Source organism: Protopterus annectens, chromosome 2.part0, assembly GCF_019279795.1.
Source record: "Protopterus annectens isolate FY-2018-M chromosome 2.part0, PAN1.0, whole genome shotgun sequence".
Taxonomy (NCBI): domain Eukaryota; kingdom Metazoa; phylum Chordata; order Ceratodontiformes; family Protopteridae; genus Protopterus; species Protopterus annectens.
The window spans coordinates 582,399,017-582,424,728 of NC_056728.1; the positions used below are offsets into that span (position 1 = coordinate 582,399,017).

General features: G+C 37.9%; 1 protein-coding gene across 5 annotated transcripts in view; it reads left to right on the forward strand.

Annotated features, from left to right (window-relative positions):
* TRIM14 (tripartite motif containing 14) overlaps positions 1 to 25,712 on the forward strand; it is an 823,939-nt gene that overhangs the window by 590,932 nt on the left and 207,295 nt on the right. For all 5 annotated transcript variants that reach the window (XM_044060947.1, XM_044060945.1, XM_044060948.1 and 2 more), the window contains one exon: positions 10,313 to 10,546. In XM_044060947.1, the coding sequence (XP_043916882.1) occupies positions 10,313 to 10,546 (234 nt within the window). The remainder of the gene's footprint in view (positions 1 to 10,312; positions 10,547 to 25,712) is intronic.

Below are 25,712 nucleotides of genomic sequence, written 5' to 3' on the forward strand. Positions count from 1 at the left end.
AAGTAGTTTTCCCAGTTAATGGTGGGGTAGTTGAAATCGCCCATTATTAGGGTGTTGGATTGTACCCTAATACTTTCCAGTGTATCAAGAAATGAGGAGTGGGAATCCTGGGGCATGGTGGGGGGTCTGTAGCAAGCTACAATTTGGATTGCAGTCTTGCCCAGAGTTAGTTGCACTTGGATAATCTCGGATGCATTATGCTGTGAAACTAGCCTGGAGGTGTGGATATCCTTAATGAATATGGACACGCCTCCACCTTCAGTGCTTCATTCCGGGTTAGGTGGCCGAAAGGTGTGGTATGAATGATAGCCTGGTAATGCAGGGGTGCTCTCTGGAGCTTTGTACTAGGTCTCTGTCACTGCACAGATGTCTATGTTCTCCATTTTAAGGAGAGCCTCAAGTGAGTGCATTTTGAGGTTTAGACTTCTAGCATTGAGTAGCATTACCCTCAGATTTTGCTTGCTTGTATCTGTTACGGTGGTGAATTTGGCATTTGAACCTTGCCTAAAAAAGGCATTATAGGGGTGGCAAGAGCCTTTGCCAGTATCCGGAATCCCAAGGGTGACAGGTGCAGGCCATCTCTGGCAAAGCATCATGGTCTGTCGATCATGTCATCCCAGGCAGACAAATACTGGATCCCCTTAGAATCTATGATTATAACTACTATTTAGGCTTGTATTTCCATATAGGTCTAAATACAGGATAACAAGTGTGTACCCAAAATTGTATTTCAGCTGTTTTACAATGTATTGAGAAATGTTTCTTTTTATTTTATTTAACATTTGTTGACCAGAAAAGTTCAGCTTGGACAGACCCTACTATATTCAGTGGAGACATTGGGAGAAATGCTCTAGACGCATGTGTTCGGAATGTGGGAGGAAACTGGAGTACCCAGAGGAACCCACACAAATCCAGGGAAGACTGGCAGATTCTTAACAGAAGGCATCCCAGCCTAGCTGAGAATCTCTTGCTGTGAGGTGACAATGTTAACCGCTGCACCAGTGCGCCACCCTTGAATGACCGTCATTTTGGGTTTCAGTTAAGACAAAATGGTATCATGGTATCAATATCCAGATTTTTCTGTATGTATTTATTTTTCTTTAACATTTAAATAAAGCTGTGCTGCGGTAGCATTGTCGCCTCACAGTTAGACGTTGCCCGTTCGATTCTCAGTAAGTGTCTTCTGTGTGGCGACATGTGTGAATAGGCGTTCCTTCATTGAAGGTTGTGCGTTAGGCCCGGCAATCCAGCACATAAAAATCTACTGCCAATCATTAGCGGACCGGAGTTCCGCTGTGGCGACCCCCTAACCGGGAAAGGCCGAAAGACACAAACATAAATAAAGCTGATGGCTACAGACTACTGTAAAGTGTGAGTACAAAGATAGCAATACATAGTAAAAAAGAAATAAAACAGAAGCAGTGCAGACAGTAGAAAAAAAGAAAAGTTTGACTAATAGAGAAATATTACCCCAGCAGTCTGCCTTGAGAATGCACCCTTTTGAATACAAGCACAAATAAAACAGGCAGAGAAGGTACTTCACCGATATGCCAATACTTTTTTATGTAATGCCTGTAATAAAAATGCATCTAGCTGGCCTAAAACAGAATACTTTGACCTTTACAAATAGAAGTGAGTCTCCTGATATGCCAAGGAGGGAGTTCCAAAGTCTAGAGTCAAATGAGAAATTAAAATAAAAAAAGGCTTCAGATAAACACTCCAAAGAGTGCTATACGGTGAGATAAAGGAAGGAAGAAAATGCTGATCACACTAGTTGTACCAGGCTCCTCTGTGTGAGCTCAAGCCCTGTGCTAAAGTCTCATATACACATTGCTGGTTTACTGTATTAAAAAAAACATTCATTATACAGGTAACCAAAAAAAAAAAAAAAAAAGCATTTTTGGAAGAGGTAAACCTCTTCATACACCCCTGATGTGGGACTCTGCTCCCCCCCTCACACACACACACACACACACACACACACACACACACACACACACACACACACACACACTGCTAATCTGTCTCTCTCGTTCTTTCTATATACTGCTTTTAAGACAGCACCAGTCTGGGAAATGTACATACAGAGATTATGCCTATATATTGGTGTGTGCTCATACTGGAACACAGAGGGAGGATTCAGCTGCAAGCAAATAAGCTACAGACAACTGAAACATAAGTATGTATATTACAACCTTAAAAACCTTCTGATTAAGTGACCTAAACGCTACTTACAGAGCACAAAAATTAAATATTCCAAAACCTATTTTACATACTGAGTTTTCCTGTCAAAAGGAAATCACTTGCAATTATAATTGCATGTCATGAAATGGCAAAACTTGTGCAAATTAGTCTGAAGTCTCACAAAAGTAAAAAGGCACAAGATGTACTCTAAGCTCCTTTAAGTCTTCAGAGTGTGTACCATTTTCATATTTTGAATTTTGTGATCCATAATATTTCATCCTTCAGCTCATTTTCTACTGGGTGTTTTTAGTTACTGGTGGTGCTGCGGTAGTGTTGTCGCCTCACAGTTAGACGTTGCCCGTTCGATTCTCAGAGCGTCTTCTGTGTGTTGACATGTGTGAATGGGTGTTCCTTCATTGAAGGTTGTGTGTTAGGCCCGGCAAGCCAGCACGTGAAAATCTACTGCCAATCATTAGCAGACCAGAGTTCTGCTGTGGCAACCCCTAACCGGGAAAAGCCGAAAGACACAGACAGACAGACAAATGTACCTGAGGATTTTTTATTATTAGTCTGAGGTCTGCTGGTGTTGGAGTTGGCGGTACAAAGCACTGACCATATGTAAATGTGAAAATGAGTAGTACATTAACCAGTACAGACATAATTTTGGGAAAAAGGTTAGTACATGAGAGGGACTGCGTTCTGGCAATTGTCTTAACATGAATTAAAAATATAGGTGAAGGGCCTAACTAACCAGAGATTCAAATATTTGAATTATGTTTGTTTCAGGGTTTACTTTAAAGGAAAATTAAATACTCCAGTTTGAAATTGTAACAAGTTTCTTGTGTGGAAAAAACATCATCACTTGTGTACTTTTGAATTAAGAGTTAACACAGTCATGCCAACAACACCATAAGCTGCACACTTGACACAATGCTGAGACATCAGAATGTACAAATATGCGATACAATAAAACTTTATTGTACTGTTAAATACATTGCCTTTAAATGCTGTGCCTAACCAGTCAATGAATTAAAAATAGATTTAATAGCAAGGTTAAAGCAAATTACTCTTTCAGCTTTTCAATTTAAGTGACTATTGCATATTTCTTTTTTTTTCCTTTACTAAGGCTGCATCAAAGAGGCAGCTACCTGAACAGTGGAGTTTAGCATCTAATTATGTCATGTCAACTCACTTTTTATTAAGTGCTTCGTCACAAAGCAATTTACAAAATAGATACAATTCAAGTAAGCAAAGTGTTAAACTCAGAACAAACACCTAACTCTATACTAAATAAAACATATTTCACTGTATAGATGGAACAGCAATAATTTAATTAATCCCTAAATAACAAACAATAATACAAAAGGAATTAAAAGTAATTTAGAGAATACTGGCATCTCTGCAGCTGACAGTAGCTGGGAAAATCAAGATTATTTTTTAGAAATTTTAAACAATCTCTAGTAAATGATAAACACAAAATTTGTGCAAAGGTGGAGTATCAGTGGACCTAGGTAATTGTAGACCCCATAAGCCTAACCAGTCACATCTGTGAGACTATAGAAATAATCATTATGCATTTAATAAATAAGGATATAGGTAACACAGACTCAACCCAAACTGGTTTGGATTTGTAAAGGGCAGGACCTGCCTACTTTTATTTATTGATGTTTGTTAACAGGGTTGGTCCAGCTGGGCTTGCAGCCAATTTTCATTGGAGACGTGAGGAGAAAAGCTAAAAAAAAAATAGTTTACAGAGAATCAAACATATGAGTCAAAAATATGGTCAAAATTGTTATACAAGAACGTTAGAGAGACAAAGCAAAAATGCAAACACATGATATATACATATCAATATTTTTACAAACTTAAAGATATATTTACATATTTACAAAAAGAGTTAAGTCCAACAGTATCAATTGTAGAGTTTAATAAGTATCCATAATAGCAGAGAACTTGGCTGTATGTGGAGGGACTGAAAAGGTGTGTATATATATATATATATATATATCTCTTGGTTGACTTCTTTAGAAATGTTATGTGTGCACCGGATGAGGGTAAAACAGTAGTCACTGCATATCTAGACTGTGCTCAACATCATCCCACACTTGGGTATCATAGAAAACTCACTGAACTAAATATCAATGTCTGTGTAACTCGTTGAACAGCAAATTGGCTGGCAAATAAAACCCAGGAACTTTATGGCCATCTCCACCTCTTCCAACAGACCCATCACTGGCAGCATACCAAAGGGTTCAGTCCTTCCGTCACTCCTCTTTTGCATTTACTTCTCAAAGCTAATGTTAAGGGCTGTGGCTGGTCAGTCTTGCAGGTGACTGCAAACTTTGCACCATCATAAACTCAAAAAAGGAAGGCAGGATCAAGCAAACACTGGTTAACAGCAAAAACAAAATCCAAAAGTAAAAAAGCCAAACCAGCGAAGTCAACCAGTGAAGCAGGATTCATTGCACTGAAGGATTGTTCTAACCTGAAAGCTTTGCATGCTTTTACCTTTGTGATTTTGTTAGATATTAAATTTGCTTCCTGACTTCACTGGTTTGGCTGTTTTCCTTTTGGACCATCATAAACTCCCCAGAGGACACCAAAGTCTTACAAGAGGGCCTATCCTGAACAAATAGATGATGTCAAAACTGTAGACTAAAACTAAATGCCAATAAATGTCTAACTATAGCCTTTGGCAAGCATGACTCCCCTTGTAATTATATCATTGACAACACACCCCTGAAAATTGATTCTGTAGTTAGGGATCTGGGAACCTACATTCTGAATAAATTGTCCTTTATCACCATGTATTTGATTACCATGTATTAACTGTTGTAAAGAAGTCCTTTTCATTGCACAATTTATAATAACTTATAATAAAGGGTATTGAGTCCAGATCCAGGGATGTAATCATTTCACTGTACTCAACACTCATGAGGCTGACCATTGTGCATAATGCAACTTCTGGTATGTGCGTCTCCAAATGCTTCTTAATATCCTCACAGGTCAGTAGCATAGTAAGTACCTGTGAACCAATGATGAGATGATCCTAGATCTATACTCTTTATATATGTTGATAGTTGGAAGACGATGATTATTTATATGGAGAGTGAACAGGGGTGTTTCTATGACCGAGTCTTTGACAACAACTGTCTGCACATATTTTTGGTGTGGCAAAGACTTACCACTTGGCACCTTATATAATTCTGATCAAAATAACTGGAAAAGCAGCCTAATGTAATAGTGTCTCATCCATATGGAGTTGTCTCAGAAAGGGGCCCTTTAAAAGATTCTGTACCACAATCCTTTGTGAAATCAGTGAACATGATCCTATTAGATGTCCCCTCATCTGTGGTTTCACATATGTTATTACTGAGTGATGCCAGTTCTGTGGTCATCTTGTCCTGTAATTAAAGTCATATTTGTTCCAACAGGGAATTCATGGGTCTATATTAGTTCATCAAAGTTTACTTACCTGAAATGACTGTTCATAGAACCGACATCATCAAGCGACCATTCATTGAACGTTCAAATGAGTGAACATTTTTCCCAGGTAAGTAAACATGTTGACCATCACACCATTTGAAAACACAAACACATTATATTAAATTAAACCCAGTGAAGTGCGGGCTACCCCCCACACCCACTAAACATGGGGGGGGGGGTTGTGCCCCCCACATAGATATCCACTCTGAGATCACACTACAGTAAGGAAAAGGGCAAATTTTTGTATTTTGGCCTACTAGTTTACTTACCAGGGAAAAATGTTTGCTGATTTGAACGTTCGATGAATGGCCATTCAGTGCCATTCAAGGTAAATAAACTTTGATGAACTAATATAGACCCAGAAATCATAGTATTCAAAATGCTGTTGAAATTATTGGGAAGCTGCCTTTTCAATACCTTGGATATATGCGACAGCAATGAAATGGGTATTCAGGCACGTTTTCAGAGCTGTGTTTAGATAGTAGAATATTTTGTTAAAATTTTCTAAAAGCTGGAAACATGCTCAGAAGACAAAAAAGTTAATTATATTTTTAAAATAAAGATCATTACCTTCTGCAGTGCATTTGAAGCATCACCTTTATCCTGATCCTGATTTATCATGGCTGGGAATGGCTTTCAGCCATGCATTAACATTAACAATAGTAAGCCAGCTTTCTGGCACAGATGGACAGAGCCCTAACTGCTTCCCTGGTAATCTGGGTTTGACTAGCAAGTTAAGGCACTAGACAAGCTAGTTGGCAGTTGGGATATGACAGTGACTGGGAAATTAGCAAGAACACAACTGTGGATGGGTGCAACTAAAAACAAAAAAACAAAACGATAAGAACACCGAAAACATCACATGGAAAAAGGCACACTCTTTAATATTAAGCTGTTTCATCCCAAATGCATGGACTTCATCAGAATACAAATATATACCTAAATGATTTATATACCCTACCCAGTCAACAAATTCCCTTTCATTTAACATCATTAAACAGTCCCTTAAAGGTATATAGAAAATTAATATTATAACAAACAATATAAATAAATCCTAACAAAATCACATAATTTAATATTGAAATATACATCAATATGCAAATCTAATGGTTCAGATAAATTACAATTCCATAGATTGCCATTTTAACACACTGGTTATATAGATATTATCCTTTAGACCAGGGAAAATGGAACACATTTGCTTCTAATAATAGCTGCCACCATAATTCCTTATCCTCCAAATATGTTTGCCAGCCACCCCCTTTTACAGTTAGAGAGATTTTTTCTAATATAAAAACGTAATAAACTAAAATTAATACAAACCAAGGAATGCTTAAAGGGGGCATTATTAGTGTTGTTATACACTATCAATGCCCTCTTTAAGCATTTCGTGATTTGATTTCATTCTCCAGGCATATGGGGTGGATGCGAGCGCTGTTCTTAAGATCATACACTAAATTAAGGTCCCATCTGTCACTGTTAATACTAGCTGATGCAAAACATCTCAAGTCGGTTGACCGGAGCAGTAGGGGCTTTCATTAAACTTTTGTAGGTTGTTGGGTAATGAGGAAAAAATAGTAAGACAGAGAATATAACAAGGAAACAAGAGTAACTTATTACATGAATGGGTGGTACTATAATGCAATGCAAAGATTCTAGGTAAGAAGGTAGGGATTACCTGAAGACTGTAATTCCAGAAGGGAGTGTGAATATTGCTTGTATCCAGGAAACATGGAACAGTGATAAGAAAGGAGGGGTGGCATGGAAGTTCCTGGGTGTAGGTTGTTCTGAAATGACAAGGGAGAAATGGAGTTGGGGTCATGATCTCCATAAAGGTGGAAATGAAATGTGTGATCAGAAAGGAGGAGGAGCATCACCCCATGAAGTGGGAAAGGGAGGTGGCATAGCCAGAGTCCAAGGAAAGATCCCTGGTGCTTATGGAAAATGAGGGAGTAGAGCTGGTGTATGAGAGTTGCATCAGGAAAGGATGATGAGAACCTGGAGGAGAGAATTACATAATATGAAAGGAGGGATAGGGCACTGCAGGATGTACAAGGGCAATCTAGCAATCCTGTGCGGGTTTTCAGCTGCAAAAAGTGCTGCTCTTCCTTCCCTTTTGGGACACACAATGGTCATGTAGTTATATTATTGTCTTCAAGGCTGGCTAAAGTGTCAGACAACCACAGCTAAGGAAATCCATGAAGTTTGCATGAAATTAAGCAATAGATACTGAGTAATGTTAACATCATCTTCTGAAGTGACTAACTAGTATTCTCATCAGCATAAAAAGTCATCTTGCTTTATTGTCTCAAGTACAAAGACATATTTGAGCATTTTTATACTATCTGAGAACACTGTGATCTTGCAAGATTTCTGCAGATGCATTTCAGAACAAAGGACCAATCATCATAACCCTTATTGCAACACAATATAGTATGGTGTCTATATCAAAAATTGAAAGTCTTCTATACTCTTGACATTTTATACTACCCCTTCATTAAAGTGTGATTGTCTGCTTTCTTTAGTGCTATTAATTCACCACTTCTAAATAATATGTTGCATTTTCATTGGTAATGTTTACCACTTCTCACTTAGTCTAAGCTTGTGGGTTGTTTCAGCTTTTCAAATTTCTGGACTCACTGCAAATCTGAGAACTACAGATTGCCTTCACTGGAGAGGAAGTTGTCACTTTATAATGGACTGGTAGTAAATCAAAAAGCACATACAACTAATTTAAAGTTGGAGGACTAAAAGCATCTGATGGATTTTGCTGCAGGCAGACTTCATCTTTCTGTGAGATACATTGATCTCCCAGATGATCATACAATTAGTAAGAGGGCATACTCCTGCACAGGGTGTCAGTGTGGTATTTCCCCCTTCATAATTGCATGTTTACATTTTCTTTTAAAGGCACTGTACTGAGGTCCCAATCTTTAGTATCTCCCTTGTGTACCTTAATGTGGGAATAATATCAGGAGCAAGATTTACCTCTTGGCACATTAAAACATTATGCCTGAAAGATTTTTATATCCCAAGCAGACGCCAAATAATTTTACTTCAGGTAGATGGCAAATGTTGAAAGTATAATGAGTCATAAAGACGTAACTGGAAGCATATGTTTTGGGAGTGTAACGAATTGGCAGACTTTAAAAATTCCACACAGAGTACTCTGTCAGTGAATGAGCAAACGAGTGTAACTAAGGAAATTATATTTTTTAGTTGGATATGGGACCTGAATTTTCTAGACAAAGTAAGATCTTAAGTTTAATTCTGGTGCTGCCAAAAAAACAATTGCTAGAAAATGGAAATAAAAATCTAAACCAACTATACCTGAAATCAATATTATAACGTAGATAAAATAACAGCGAGTGGCATCTTTAGAAAAGGACATGGGCAGATCACATAGAAGAAATTAACTTGTGGGAACAATACATGCAGAAAATGTTTTGAAGGAGGAATAAGGTGTAAGAGAAGACGGGAATTGAATAATTTATGTAATATTGCTTTATATCTCTTTCATTCTTAAATGCCACTTTCGTAAAACAGTTTGATGTACAATGAAGAAATGTGTTGGCTGCATGAGGCATCAGTATGTGGTGCTCTAATGCTTTTTGCACTCAAAAATTACATAAATTTCACCCAGTCTTTCTTTAATGGAAGGTAGTGATCTGGGTCTATATTGTTTTAGTGAATGGCCACATTGCCGAATGGCACTGCATAGAAAATGCCGTCAGTCGAACCATTCTGACTGAGATCGCACTAAGGTGGAATCAGGAAATGTGCCCTTTTCCCAACTGTAGTGAGATCTGAGTTGGTATATATAGTTAGTGGGGGGGGGGTCAGTGGACTGCATTTTTGATGCAGTGCCATTTGGTGATGTGGCCATTCATTGAACTGATATAGACCCCAATGCTCTGAATATGTAAAACTCAAGATATTTCACTAAGGTTCTGTTTAAACAAATTTCATGACTGAACATCCTGGCGTTGAGGATTGAAACAGGGGACTACAGTGTATAATAATACATTGGCTGGATACTGTTTTTTTCTTTATTGTTCAATGTTCTACCATATGCAATACATAGTTGGATAGTGCAGAAGACAAAGACTATGTACTGCCTCATCCTCTAGTCTGGGATTTGAATCCACCATTCTCTAGTCCTCTAAGCATGATACTTAATCTGTCAGTGCTCATCACGGTGCCATCAAAAGGAGGCATTGGACCTGATGGGTTAAAATGGTTAAAAGTAAATGCAGTTTCCCAAGTATATGGTTCCCTTTGTAATTTACTCTCTGTCATAGTTAAAAGAAAATGGGAAGTTAGCTATATAATATCCGTGCCATATGTAACAGTTTTAAAAATAAAATTACTACTGTCTCATGTGACATGTTTTATTATACAACTGTGTAGCACCATTTAACAAATATTTTTCAATGGTTATATTAATATACCTCAGAAGCAATGTTAAAAATGTTAAATAATAAATACATAAATGTGTTTATTGCAAAACTACAGTGCACAATTGCTTTGTACTTTCTTCAGGTCTGCATCTTTGAAATTATAAAAAAAAATAAGCTGGTGTTTTTTCTAAACAATTTGGACATGTTCCCTGTTCTTATAATGTCTATTGTCATGATCACAGGCTAGTGCTGTAGACAGTAAAGCATGGCTGGCAGGAAAATTTACTGACCTCCGACTTCTGATTGATGAAGAAGAAACTTCAGCCAAAGAAGTCATTGAGAAAGAAAGCCAATGTGCAATTGAAATCTTTGATAAACAAATAGTCAGCTGTCAAGATAGAGTGGAGGTAATGAACAGCTTTGAAGAGAAACTACGCCAGATAGAGCAACAATCAAACCAAGTCAAGCTACTACAGGTAAGCAAGGGAAATGTACAAATTCTTCTTTCTCTATAAAAAAATGCTCAAAATCTCAAATGTCTTACACAAACAATTGCTCAAGAAAGGAAATGCACTCCCAAAACTCTTAATAAGTCTGCATTTAGACATCTTATTATGTTGAGGAAATGCTTTTTCTTGGTGCAAGGAATTGAATGAATTGTATTACTGTAAAATATTTTTTCCAAAGGTGGTGTAGTGGCTTTCTGAGTGCATTTTGTCAACAGAACATGCTATGGCAAACTTGCAGAATTACTCAAGTCAAATCCTGTAACAAAGTATGTCACCTCATGTATTATATGCTCTATTCCTTTATAACTTTTCAATTCCTACTCATGTGATCAAAAAGCCTTCCAATTGCTGTTAATGACCAGTTCAACCCCCCACTGCTTCCCAGAATCATCTGAGACAGGGACCCATGACAGTGAGAGGAGGACAAGAGTGGTAACAAAGAATGGAAGGCTGTAGAAACAAGGGGAACAATCAAGCACAAAGCATGGAAAAGCTACTTACATTTGGACCATGGATTGTAAATCCCAAATTCCCACCTGGCTTGTTTCCTTTGGCCATTATGGACAGAGGCAGTTTTTAGATGCCCTAAGACACAAGCATATACTAAAGCTGTTATAGTCTGTGGATATTGATAATTGGGAAAATTGGGACATTAATGGTTATGCTTAAAAAGTCTCTAGGGCCGTTAGCCAAGTAACCTCTTATGATCCTTTGATCTTATAAATGATGATGACTTTAGTAATTATGGTTCAGAGGGGCACTTATATCCATTTTTAGCTTCATCAAATCAGGTAGATTTAGAAAAGTTGTAGACCAAGTTAAAGCTACATCGATATCCCAGTAGGAAGACTGAGATTGGACTGAGACTAACCAAAAGGGAGAAAGTCAGGAGGTTCCAAATAAAGATCTACATGCAGCAGCACAAGACTTCCTGGTGAACCTGGTAACATGACAGAGTAGGGCCCATGGTACTTTATAGATGCAGGTGATGGGATGGCAGGAAGACAGTACAATGGGGACAGCAGCAGGGACCCATAGCAGTCTATATTACTAAGACAGTAAAATAGAAACACTGCATATTTTGTGAATATTTTTGACATGTTGGATCATGATGGAGTACAAAGAACTACCAAATCATCCAGGTGGGTTTGGCAGTCTTTAGCAAGTATAAACCAGCTTGGTAATGTACCAGGACTTGAGACAAATGGGTTTCTGACTACTTGTATCTGATATCAGTTATGCTGAAAATGTCTTCTGACCTAACAGGGCCTATGTTGAGATATCATTTTGTTTTATTTTAAACAAGAAAACGAAACATCTATTAATTATCACATATGACATAGGCAATCATACATCTAAATAAATGAAAACAAACCGTATTGACATAATTTAATTGCAAACATTATACGTTACTTATCTATCCAGTCATTCAGTCCCCCATCAGTAATCCAGGACATCCTCAGCACCTGCCCCCCCCCCCCCATCACCAGGGAGCAGGCCATTAATGCCCTTTCAAAAGCAAAACATACAGCCTCCACAGGACCCAAAAACATTCCTGCCTGCATCCTACATGAACTCTGGCAAGAACTCTCAGCACCATTAGGCACCCTATTCAACCAAAAGCTGAGCACCGGCTTCATTCCAGCCAAATGGAGGACAGTCACTGTCATCCCTCTACACAAAGGTGGAATATCCACAGACCCAGGCAATCATAGCTCATCAGCCTAACTAGCTTTATCTGCAAGGCAATGGAATGCATTATCATGTACCTTATAAACAAGAACATTGGCAACCTCCAAACGCTTGACCTCACACAGTTTGATTTTGTCAAAGGGAGATCATGCCTGTTAAACTTGGTTGACTTCTTCAAAACAGTCACCAAAGCAATGGACAAGGGGAAGACACTGCACACCATCTTCCTTGACCTAGACAAAGCCTTCGACCCTATTACCCATTTGGGCATAATAGATAAATTCTCCCAGCTAGGCATCAACCCGTGTGTTACCAGATGGGAAGCTAACTGGCTCACTGATAAAACCCACTCAATCAAAATAGGGGATGCCACCTCTAGTAGCAGACCTGTAATGAGCTGCATGCCCCAAGGATTGGTCTTGAGGCCTCTACTGTTTGAGATATACCTTCATGAGATGAAAGCCAAAACCAGTAGTCTGTGGCTGACCAAGTTTGCAGATGACTACAAGCTAGGTGCTGTCTTAATTTTCCCTATTGATATGAACATCCTCCAAGTGGCCTTACTCAAACTAATGACTGGTGCCAGAAGCATGGCCTCAAACTGAATGCCAAGAAATGCATCATTATCCCTTTTGGGGAAAATGTTGTCACCACTAATAATCACATTAATAACAATGTACTAAGCCAACAATCAATCATGAAGGACTTGGGCACCCAGATAGATAGCAACCTAACTTTTGACCATCACGTTGCCTCTGTTGTATGGAAGGCTTTCTACATGGCCCACCTCATAAGTAAAGGTATTTTATCCAGGAACAAGGAGGTTATAACATTCCTGTTCCTGGCTTATCAGACCCATTATCAAGTACAATGCCCCCTTCAACATGTACCTTGTCAAGCACATGCAGCAGCTGGAGAGACCACAGAGGTTCCTGACCAGGAAATTCCAAAGCCTGAAACACCTATTCTGTACAGATAGGCTAAAAGCCCTGTCCCTCTACTCAGTCTCATACAGACTGCCCAGAGGTGACTTGTGCCTGGCATACAAGGCCATCTCAGTTGTTGCACATCCATAAGTCAAACTCCACTTATGCACCCTGCATGCAAGGCCTCAACCTAGTCTGTGACATTAATAGAACTTGTTGGCGGGATAGATTTGTGTTCCAAAGAGTACACCATCTGTGGAACAGAGTTCTTCTCCATTTCAAGCAGAGTACCTCACTAGCCCTCTTTAAGAGGAATCTGGAGGATTGGATGGGAAACAGAAAATCCACCCCTCTGATCCCACCTGTTTCCCTTCTGGACAGGGGAAACAGATGCTGACTTTGTGGGAACATGGGAAAAATGCTTGGCCAGGCTTATAAGGGCCTCTGGTCCAATAGCCTAGTATCATACTACGAACCTGTTGTTATAGCTCATTCAAATCCTGCCTTCTTTTAAACTTCATTCCTCCACTGCATGTATTGTTCCCACAATTCCCATTTTTTCCTGTGTACCCTTTTCTAAAGATTCCAATTCCAGTTGTTTATCTCTGTTATTGTATCCACTACTGCTAGTACAGTTAATTTAGATTTCCATTTTCTAGTAACTGTTTTTTTTGGCAGCCACCATAATTAGACTCAGCAAGGCCATGCTATGTCTAGGCAATTCCAATTCTGTATCATAGCTGAAAAAATCATTTTCTTAGTTACGCTAATTTGCTCACCCAGCACCTCTGATAGAGCAGTCTGCATGGAATCTTTAATGTCTACCAACTCATTACACTCCCAGAAAATATGTTCTCAATTGCCTGTTTCTTCCCAATCACACCTCCAACATTTGCTGTCTATTGAGGAAACATTTTTGGATTCTACTTGAGCTATAAAATACCTATGTAAACACTTCCAAGCAAAGATCCTAAATCTTCTAGACTATGTTGCATATTTGGGAGACATACATATATCCCTACATTGTTTATTTATTAATTGCTTATCCAATCATTCTTCCCAATCCTTTCTAACCTCCTCTGATTGATTCTTATAGTTATCATGCAGTATTTTGTATGTTCTACTAATGTTGGCATATAAAGTTATCATTAGGGATTCTCAGAGGATGATGGGTGGACAGGGATGGGTATGGTTGGTATGAAATAGCACTGAGGAAGGGTGTTTTAACCCAAAAGCTTTGCAGCAATAAACTTCAATTTTTGATGTGGTTATGTTTGGTTTGCCTATATAGATGTGGTTGATCTCTGGTCAGAGATTCAGGAAACTGATGGCAACTGTTATGACTGTCAGATGGAACTCATACCACCTGGGCACTTGGTAGGCTGTCATGACTGAAACAACAGTTTTACTTTAGTAGGATGTGGTATATGAGGTTGAGGGGCAGACCAAGCCACCCTGGACATTCAGTGCATCTAGATGCATTTGGATTAGTGGTAGAATCAAGCACATGTTTGCTCATATAGGGACTCCACATTTAGGTTTGAGCTGCTTCGGGAAGGATTGGATTGGGAGATTTCAGCAACAACAATGCACAAGGCAAAAAGGACTGAAGTGGATACCAGGAGGGGGGTGGCATGCAGGAAAGGGAATATAGTTCCTTTGGGTAGTGTCACAGCTCCAAACTGGTAAAGACCAGGTAGAGCCAACCAGAGTTAAGTGGGAGATTTGAAGGTGTATTTTGAAAAGTGCCCAGGCAGAGAGGCAGAAGAGACCTTGGAAAGTGGCTTTAGATGGGGATTCCTCCCACCGGCTGAAATGACAGTTGCAAGGACTTCCTGCATAAAGTTGGTTGAAGGCTGAGAAACCACTGTTGGTAAGTTATTGTACAAGGAGTTAGCACACACAAGCTAGTGAGAACATTTCAGTTGCCTCCCTTACCATTGTTTAGAATATTTCTCTATGGCTAATGACAGAAAAATACAAGAGGGAAGAGGCTTCAGCTAATTCACTACTTATTTTACTTGAGAAATGGATCAGTCAATGACCGCAGAGACATGGAAGTTGACAGAGTTCAATATATGTCCCTGAGTGATGCAGTTAAGTGCAGCAGGGCAACATTTGATTCATGGCTATAGAATCAGACTTAAAACAACTGCCAATGTGACAACAGAACTGACACTTTTTAGGCATGTGGCTGCAGGGGAAATGTTACTTTGATAAGGGCATGCCAGTGGGTTGTGCAATGGCTTGTACCACATTTGAGAAATCCAGCTCAGTCTTGCACTGAATATGAGAAAGCGAAGAGCAAGATAGGACGGCAGATGAAATTTTGATAGTCAACAAATGCAAGAGAAATATGAAAGAGACTGTTGCATCACAGAAACAATTTTTTAAGAAGCTAGAAGTTTCATTAGCTTTGGATAAACTGGTAGGCAAACCAGGTAGTTGCTTTTTCTGTGTCTGGATGCAAACATGTATGTTTGTTTCCTAATTGCCATAGAAGCAGCCACAGGCACTAAAGAGCAAAACAGAATCTGCTGGCCAGAGAAAAATACAGGGTAGTGGATGTTAAATTATTGCTAGGGCTATTCAAGCATTAATTCAAGGGAGGACTTTCATCAGGTCACTGGAAGTACTCATGCAAGGTAAGACGTAGAAGCATTAAGGGGTCTATTTCCTAGGCTGTAGCAAGGAGGATGCCAAGAGTTGGAAAGGGCTCCTGTTAGATTTGAGTGGTACTTCATTTTGACAGGATGACTCAGTAAGCAACAGTGGCTAGCTAGGCCAGTAGCTGTCAGGGTTGAAGTGCAAACTTATGTAAGACTTGTAGGTTTGAATGAGTTATTCCTGTTTGTATACATTACTCCTCATGCATGAGTTGTTGGCAGTGATGCAGAAGTGATTAAATGTGAACTTGTATGTCATGCCAATGCTCTAGAACATGGGATGCTCAGTATTTACTGTTATTTTTTTTGGGATGCATGGCTAGGCTTAAAAAGGCCCTTGTGGTCATTAGCCTAGTAAGCACCTATGAACTTGAAATTTTATACTAATGTGGAAGGCGCAGTGGCCTTGGGAGAATTCTTCACAGCAAAATAGTCTGTAACTTATTGGCCTTGGGAACAGTGACAAGAGGCTATGATGAAGGACATCACAGTCCATGAGATAATGGCCAGTTAAATGGTAGTGCTGATTTGAGGTCATGAGCTGGAAAATAGAGGTTTAAATCAAGCACTGGGCAATAATTAGGATTATGAATGGCTGGATGAGAATTTCTGGAAGGCAAGGGGATTGTTTGGCTATCACTGTAGGGCCTGGAGTGACAAAGATGGTGAGGGCATCCCTAGAAGAGATATTTCAAATTAGTGAGCTTTTAGATAGCACAATAGTAGAGGTACATTCCCCTTCATGTGGGGAGACATCATGCTCATGAAACATCTGCTGGCATCGTGGCTCATGGTATCCAAGGCAGACCTAAATATAAAATGACAAGAAGACTTTTGGCAAAATGGGAGGTAGTGTCAGTAAGCACAGTAAAATCAGTAGTCACATTAGGGAACCAGAACAATGGAGCAAAGGGTAATGGCTGAGTATTTGCATCTCCTTTTTAGGACATTTTGTAGGTACAGCAGTTCAGTGTGTTAATCAAGAAGGCACTGAGCCCTATGGGCATTAACCTGACAACTTGGTTTTAGGCAGATTCCTTTAGGACTGGACAGACATAAACAGTCAATCTGGTGGTTGAGGGAGCATGAAATGAGGTTATCAAGAAAGCATATAGATGACAACTGGGTGTATATGCCAGATGTGTAAGATAAAAAGAGAGATATTGCTGAAATGTGGTTTTGGAGAGTGCTATATCATCAAAAGTAGTTTAAAGGCACTAATGCCCAGTCTGTTATATATGGGGAGAATGAATACTAACCATGCTGTTTTCTGTATAACTCTAGACCAAATAACAGTATGGCTGGTAGAACATTTTTTTGTTTACTGGTCTAAGAGGACAGCTCAGGTGAGAGCTGGTAGAAGCTGGCTTGAGATGGGTTTGTCCAGAGTTAGGCTATGTGGAGTGGAAGGCAGGGATGCTGTGGCCAGCTGTTACCAGAAGTATATCATATTCTCAGGATAACCTGCCTGTCTTTTATAAATTTTGATTTGTGGATATGTCTTAGAAAAAAATGGCTGATATTAATTTTGAAAGGTGTATTTTATTTGAGAAAAATCTACATTAATGATATAATTATAATAAGGTTTGTATGTAAGAATAGAATTAATCACAGGTCCACACAGACAACTAAAAATACATCAATAAATTAATGTATAAACAGTAATGGGCTGGGAAATATACCATCATTAGGCATTCTGATATATGTGGTATTGAAAACAAAAAGAAAACACCCACAAGGGCTGATGGCATATAAATCAAGATAGGCACCACAAAGCACAATCCGACTTCCACAGTAGAGCAACGTTCATTTATTAAAACAAAGTACATCCACGACTAAGCGCTTTCGCCAGCAATCTGGCTTCATCAGAGTCATTCATTTCAACATTTCCTGTTCCTTATATTGCATAAAAACAAATCCCATTGGATTAAACCAAAAACACACCCACCTAAACATTTAACAACCCTAATTAATAAATTTTAAAACTATGTACATCAATGTTAATGTATAAAAATATAACAAATATATGTACAATAAACCTATCAACTAACATCTATTTTTTAAAAATTAAACAAGAATTGTTACATTGTTGATTTACCTATAATTATTTTCAACCTTATAATGATCTCAATACCTATAAAACCTAACTATTTCATCCACTTTAACAGGTTACAATGTGATTTTTGTCAAGATAAATTCATAATAAAGCATATTGCAAATGCAACTAGTCATATCTCATATCACTCAAAATATGTTTTGCTGTCATATTTGCTGGGACCTCAATTTTAACATTGGTTTGAGTGAAATATAGTCATTCAAGCCTGGAGGCCTACAGGCATCCAATCTTATCTGCCATTCTGTTTCCAATGCCCCCACTTTGTTGACTATATCACCACCTTCACCACAATCTAGCACACGCCCTATAACAAAAAATGTAAATTTGTTAAAATCCGTGCATTTCATACTATGCAAATAAAGTGCATTGTGCTTGTCCTTCTTTTTAATGGATCTGATATGTTCTGCAATCCTATCCCGTAACCTCTTTATGGTCTTACCCACATAATATGCCTCACAGGAGGAACAGGTCGCCAAATAAACTAAATTCTTTGTACAACAATTACATTGTCCCGGACAGGGAATTGTATATTTGTAACCATTCACACAGACATAGGTGCTCTCATTAATGTATCTGCACCATCTACAAAAACCACACTTTTTCATAATAGACTTAAACCTATTCTTGCTCTTTCTTTCCAAAATACCTTTTAAATTTTCTCCCCTACTATAAACAACCACTGGTTCCGAACCCAAAATTTTCTTAATCTCATCACTTAGGGTAAAATTCCATATACCTTTTACTATGTTAGTCAATTCAGGCGTCCTAGGATTATATTTTAAAATCAATCTTACATCTACTCCTTTAACTGAACCATCAATTTGTTGTTCTTTCATTGATGCTACCCCAGTGTGCAAAATTGGGGCGTACCTACCACCCCTTTCCCTTAAAACATCCCTTCTAACACTTAGAAGCAGCTTAAGTGGATATCCACGGTCTAAGAACATACCTATTAGTTTAAATAACTCTGTTCTGAATGTGATATCATCACTAACCAGCCTCGATGTTCTCACCATTTGCCCTTTGATTACTCCTTTACGGTGATGGAAGGGGTGACAACTGGTAAAATGCAGCAGTGAATTAGAATAGTTCTCCTTCCTAAAGATATTGCTTTCAAAACCTCTTAATGTTTTACTAATTGTCAAATCCAAAAAATTAATCCTTTCTTCATGCCATTGAAATGTGAATCTCAAAAATTCTGTTGTTGTACCCAAAAATTCCACAAACTCAACTGCTGACTGTTCATCCCCCTTCCATAAAATCAAAATATCATCCAAAAATCTATTATACATTAATATATTATTAATGTATTTGTCGGATGAAAAAATGTGTGTTCTCTCCCATGTTAATAAAACAGCATTTGCAAACACTGGGGCACATCTTGCACCCATCGCAACACCTGACATTTGTTGGAATAATTCACCTTCAAAAGTAATGAAATTATTCTTAAGAACCAACTCCATCAATCCAAATAAAAAGCTGGCGTTTGTCCCTTCCATCAATCCACCATCCATCATAGCTTCAAAAAACATTTCTAATCCTATCCTATGTGGAATGACAGAAAATAGATTCACAGCATCAATTGTGAGAAAACCAAAACTTATACTCCCTGTCTCTAGTTTCTTCAGCCTATCAAGACAGTGCCATGAGTCCCTAATAATGTGTACGGCTGAACTGACTATCGGTTTAACTACAACATCTACATATGATGCTAAGGTTTCTTTTTTCGATCCCTTGGCCGACACAATAGGCCTAAACTGCAGCCTGTCCGCCCCTTTATGTACCTTTGGGATACCAAACAGAGTAGGTATTCTTGGAAATTTTACATACAAATAATCATATTCAACCTCATTGATGTTACCTTGAAATAGTGCATCATGTAAAAATACATCAATTTTATAATATGCCCTATTGATCTCACTCCTAGACACAGTGGCATAAGTGTCATCACTGTTTAAAATGGCAGACATTTCAGAAATATAATCAATTTTAGACATCACAACCATCCCTCCCCCTTTGTCTGTCTTCATAAATCTGTATTGACCAGATTTTTGACAAAAATCACATTGTAACCTGTTAAAGTGGATGAAATAGTTAGGTTTTATAGGTATTGAGATCATTATAAGGTTGAAAATAATTATAGGTAAATCAACAATGTAACAATTCTTGTTTAATTTTTAAAAAATAGATGTTAGTTGATAGGTTTATTGTACATATATTTGTTATATTTTTATGCATTAACATTGATGTACATAGTTTTAAAATTTATTAATTAGGGTTGTTAAATGTTTAGGTGGGTGTGTTTTTTGGTTTAATCCAATGGGATTTGTTTTTATGCAATATAAGGAACAGGAAATGTTGAAATGAATGACTCTGATGAAGCCAGATTGCTGGTGAAAGTGCTTAGTCGTGGATGTACTTTGTTTTAATAAATGAACGTTGCTCTACTGTGGAAGTCGGATTGTGCTTTGTGGTGCCTATCTTGATTTATATGCCATCAGCCCTTGTGGGTGTTTTCTTTTTGTTTACTCTTGTGCACTACCACTGGGACATTTAGTTTCCACTTGAGTGGCGTTCAAGGTGTTATGGAGGTGATTTTAAAGGAATTAGCTACTGTAGTTGATAAGCTAATAAAAGCCTACACTATTAACAACCCTGACAGTAACGTTGAAGATGGAGGAGCTGGACTGGTGAGTCCAACAGATTCGCAAATTCGACTTTTCACGTTGCATTCATCCCTGGATTCCATTCCACCAGGACAAGGTACGAGGGGTAATTCCTATGCTAACGTGGCTGGCTCACAACAACAGAGCACGAATGGTGTGGTTACTGGCGAGGTCCTGAATAGGAGAGCGCAGGAAGAACGTTTTGACATCACATCCTGGTTTCAGGCACTGCTGTTTGGTGAAGCAGTTAGCGTGAATGAAAGAATGGCTTCGCGTCCCTGTTTGAAGGAGCAGATATTTCAGTACGAGAAACTATGTACCAAATTTTGTGCTGTGCAGTTGGACAGTATATTTCTGAAACTCAAAAGAACTTAATCAAGTACCTAAGGGTCTTCGTATATGGAAGAGACCCATGGGGGTTGAGGAAGGCTCGATAGCTTTCCAAGAGCTTATCACCTTATTTAACAAAACTGGGTTAGATATGTTGGACATCATCATTCGGAACAACGAGGTAAAATTAGCTGAGTTACAAAATCAAATCAGTCGTCTACATGTGAGTATTACAACAGATTTATTATATGAACAATACCACGCTAACTTTGAAAGGGTTATAAAGAATGTAGAAACATTTGTTACGAAGAATGTGGCGATAAAGAAAAAGAAATTGGAAAGAGACACTGTAGATTATAAAAATAAGAGTGCATATCCCCCTGGTATTAAGGTACGTGTTTAAAGGGATAATGAAGAGAATATGGATAATGACATGGAAAATTTAAACTACAATGATGAAGCTGTGGAAAATGAGAGTTTTTTAGAAACAGAAAATGGGCCTCTGAGATCGGAGAGGCTTCGCAACAGGGGTATGACTGTGATATGCAGCAAGGTTACAGCAGGGGTGGGAGAATGAACAGAAGAGAGAGGTATTAATTGATGTTTTTGATGGTTTTGATGCAACTGCTGGGACTTTCAACAATATAACACATGAACTTTTTGGATTTGGAGTTGATGCTATTGGGAATGTGTGCAATGAAAATGAAAATATTTGTGATTGTAATGGTATTGAAAAGGTTGTAACAGACAATGAAGGTGACATGCATTTATTTGTTGATGAGACCTATGGAAAGATGCATGGTGAATGTATGAATATAAATGTGGATGATATGATTGAGCCTGTTCATGGCAATAATGAAGTGGCTATTATTGAAGGTACAAACCACCAGTTGCTTAAGAAAAATGTTTTTTGCATCTACAATTATACTGATTTAGTTGTGGGTGAAATTCACTTTGAGCTTTTTAGTAAAGGTGTGAGTTTTGTACCATTGTTCAAATTAGATACGGCCCAGGTTTTACTGGATTTTAAATTGTTTACTAAACAAATGCATTTGAAAATGTTTTTTGCTACTGAGGGAAGGGGTATAATTAGTGGAAATTTGAACAATGGTAATAGTGTAAATGTGTTAAAAAGAAAAAGTACGTTTGTACCTCCTTTTAATTCGGAGGTATTGAGTTTTGAAAAACTGGTGGAAGTACAGATACGGAAATGTTTAGACAATTCTAATTTTGTTAATGACAACCTATCATCACAGGAGAGAGAATTGATGGATTCCCTCAAAAAATCTGGTCAATACAGATTTATGAAGCCAGACAAAGGGGGAGGGATGGTTGTGATGTCTAAAATTGATTATATTTCTGAAATGTCTGCCATTTTAAACAGTGATGACACTTATGCCACTGTGTCTAGGAGTGAGATCAATAGGGCATATTATAAAATTGATGTATTTTTACATGATGCACTATTTCAAGGTAACATCAATGAGGTTGAATATGATTATTTGTATGTAAAATTTCCAAGAATACCTACTCTGTTTGGTATCCCAAAGGTACATAAAGGGGCGGACAGGCTGCAGTTTAGGCCTATTGTGTCGGCCAAGGGATCGAAAAAAGAAACCTTAGCATCATATGTAGATGTTGTAGTTAAACCGATAGTCAGTTCAGCCGTACACATTATTAGGGACTCATGGCACTGTCTTGATAGGCTGAAGAAACTAGAGACAGGGAGTATAAGTTTTGGTTTTCTCACAATTGATGCTGTGAATCTATTTTCTGTCATTCCACATAGGATAGGATTAGAAATGTTTTTTGAAGCTATGATAGATGGTGGATTGATGGAAGGGACAAAAGCCAGCTTTTTACTTGGATTGATGGAGTTGGTTCTTAAGAATAATTTCATTACTTTTGAAGGTGAATTATTCCAACAAATGTCAGGTGTTGCGATGGGTGCAAGATGTGCCCCAGTGTTTGCAAATGCTGTTTTATTAACATGGGAGAGAACACACATTTTTTCATCCGACAAATACATTAATAATATATTAATGTATAATAGATTTTTGGATAATATTTTGATTTTATGGAAGGGGGATGAACAGTCAGCAGTTGAGTTTGTGGAATTTTTGGGTACAACAACAGAATTTTTGAGATTTACATTTCAATGGCATGAAGAAAGGATTAATTTTTTGGATTTGACAATTAGTAAAACATTAAGAGGTTTTGAAAGCAATATCTTTAGGAAGGAGAACTATTTTAATTCACTGCTGCATTTTACCAGTTGTCACCCCTTCCATCACCGTAAAGGAGTAATCAAAGGGCAAATGGTGAGAACATCGAGGCTGGTTATTGATGATATCACATTCAAAACAGAGTTATTTAAACTAATAGGTATGTTCTTAGACCGTGGATATCCACTTAAGCTGCTTCTAAGTGTTAGAAGGGATGTTTTAAGGGAAAGGGGTGGTAGGTACGCCCCAATTTTGCACACTGGGGTAGCATCAATGAAAGAACAACAAATTGATTCAGTTAAAGGAGTAGATGTAAGATTGATTTTAAAATATAATCCTAGGACGCCTGAATTGACTAACATAGTAAAAGGTATATGGAATTTTACCCTAAGTGATGAGATTAAGAAAATTTTGGGTTCGGAACCAGTGGTTGTTTATAGTAGGGGAGAAAATTTAAAAGGTATTTTGGAAAGAAAGAGCAAGAATAGGTTTAAGTCTATTATGAAAAAGTGTGGCTTTTGTAGATGGTGCAGATACATTAATGAGAGCACCTATGTCTGTGTGAATGGTTACAAATATACAATTCCCTGTCCGGGACAATGTAATTGTTGTACAAAGAATTTAGTTTATTTGGCGACCTGTTCCTCCTGTGAGGCATATTATGTGGGTAAGACCATAAGGAGGTTACGGGATAGGATTGCAGAACATATCAGATCCATTAAAAAGAAGGACAAGCACAATGCACTTTATTTGCATAGTATGAAATGCACGGATTTTAACAAATTTACATGTTTTGTTATAGGGCGTGTGCTAGATTGTGGTGAAGGTGGTGATATAGTCAACAAAGTGGGGGCATTGGAAACAGAATGGCAGATAAGATTGGATGCCTGTAGGCCTCCGGACTTGAATGACTATATTTCACTCAAACCAATGTTAAAATTGAGGTCCCAGCAAATATGACAGCAAAACATATTTTGAGTGATAGGAGATATGACTAGTTGCATTTGCAATATGCTTTATTATGAATTTATCTTGACAAAAATCACATTGTAACCTGTTAAAGTGGATGAAATAGTTAGGTTTTATAGGTATTGAGATCATTATAAGGTTGAAAATAATTATAGGTAAATCAACAATGTAACAATTCTTGTTTAATTTTTAAAAAATAGATGTTAGTTGATAGGTTTATTGTACATATATTTGTTATATTTTTATACATTAACATTGATGTACATAGTTTTAAAATTTATTAATTAGGGTTGTTAAATGTTTAGGTGGGTGTGTTTTTGGTTTAATCCAATGGGATTTGTTTTTATGCAATATAAGGAACAGGAAATGTTGAAATGACTGACTCTGATGAAGCCAGATTGCTGGCGAAAGCGCTTAGTCGTGGATGTACTTTGTTTTAATAAATGAACGTTGCTCTACTGTGGAATTCGGATTGTGCTTTGTGGTGCCTATCTTGATTTATATGTGGTATTGACCATATGGGGTATACCTCACATATTTAAATCTGTGCAAATAGTGTGTTTGAAAGCCCTGTGGGATTTATTTCAAAAGCAGGAAAAATGTAGAGACAGGAAACATAAAAGGTCTTGCTTGCTGGGTAGGCAAGCCAGGAAAATAAGCAACAAAAATAAAAAACATAAATGGGAAATGCACGAGAGATGGTGACAGTTATTCATGCATAAGAGTATAAGATTGACTGGTAGACAAAAAAAGACAGTTTCTAGGTTAAGGCGTCACCATGGAGGAAGAACATATGGCTTAGGATAAGGAATTAAAGTTGATTTTGGATAAGGACTTTTGATGAATTAAGTAGGATGAGGGACACCCCTACCCAAACTAGTGGCAGAAAAAATGGGACATCTCCACCATGAGTATTGCTGACTAAGACCCCAGACAGTTCAGTCTTATGGATATTAAAGTGGGTTAAAGCAAAAAATTCCCCACTGAATAAATGAGCTGATGGACATCTGTCATCTTTAGTGACTTGACTATAATTGTCATTTCCAAATTACTAAAGACTAGGATGATTGGATAGGACAAACTGAGTGAGGAGGTGGGCCAGCTGTCACTTGACAAGGCTAATTTAGGGGCCTTTAGCCAAAAGGTATAAGCCTTTGGGTAGAACAAAGCTGATATTCAAGGAAATTAAATGAATGATAATGCATGGCAAACTATGGAAATGATGTTTTTTTGCCAAAACAAAATGGAAAATCATGGTATCTGTCAATATTGAGCAATAAATAAGAATTAATAAAGTCAGTAATCTGCCACTGAGTTATCAATATGATAGTAACATGGTAATAAACTACTATGTATGTTTGTGTGTGTATTTTTCTGGGTAGTCCATTTTTCTCCCATCCTCCTAAAATATGTTGGGTGATTGGCTATTGTAAACTTTTTGTATATAATGCCCTTATTGTCTATCAGACAGTGGCTACTTAGCATCGATGCTTTGCAGTGCTTTTTCTGTCCCTGTTAAATCTAAAACATTCCAACAGCAATA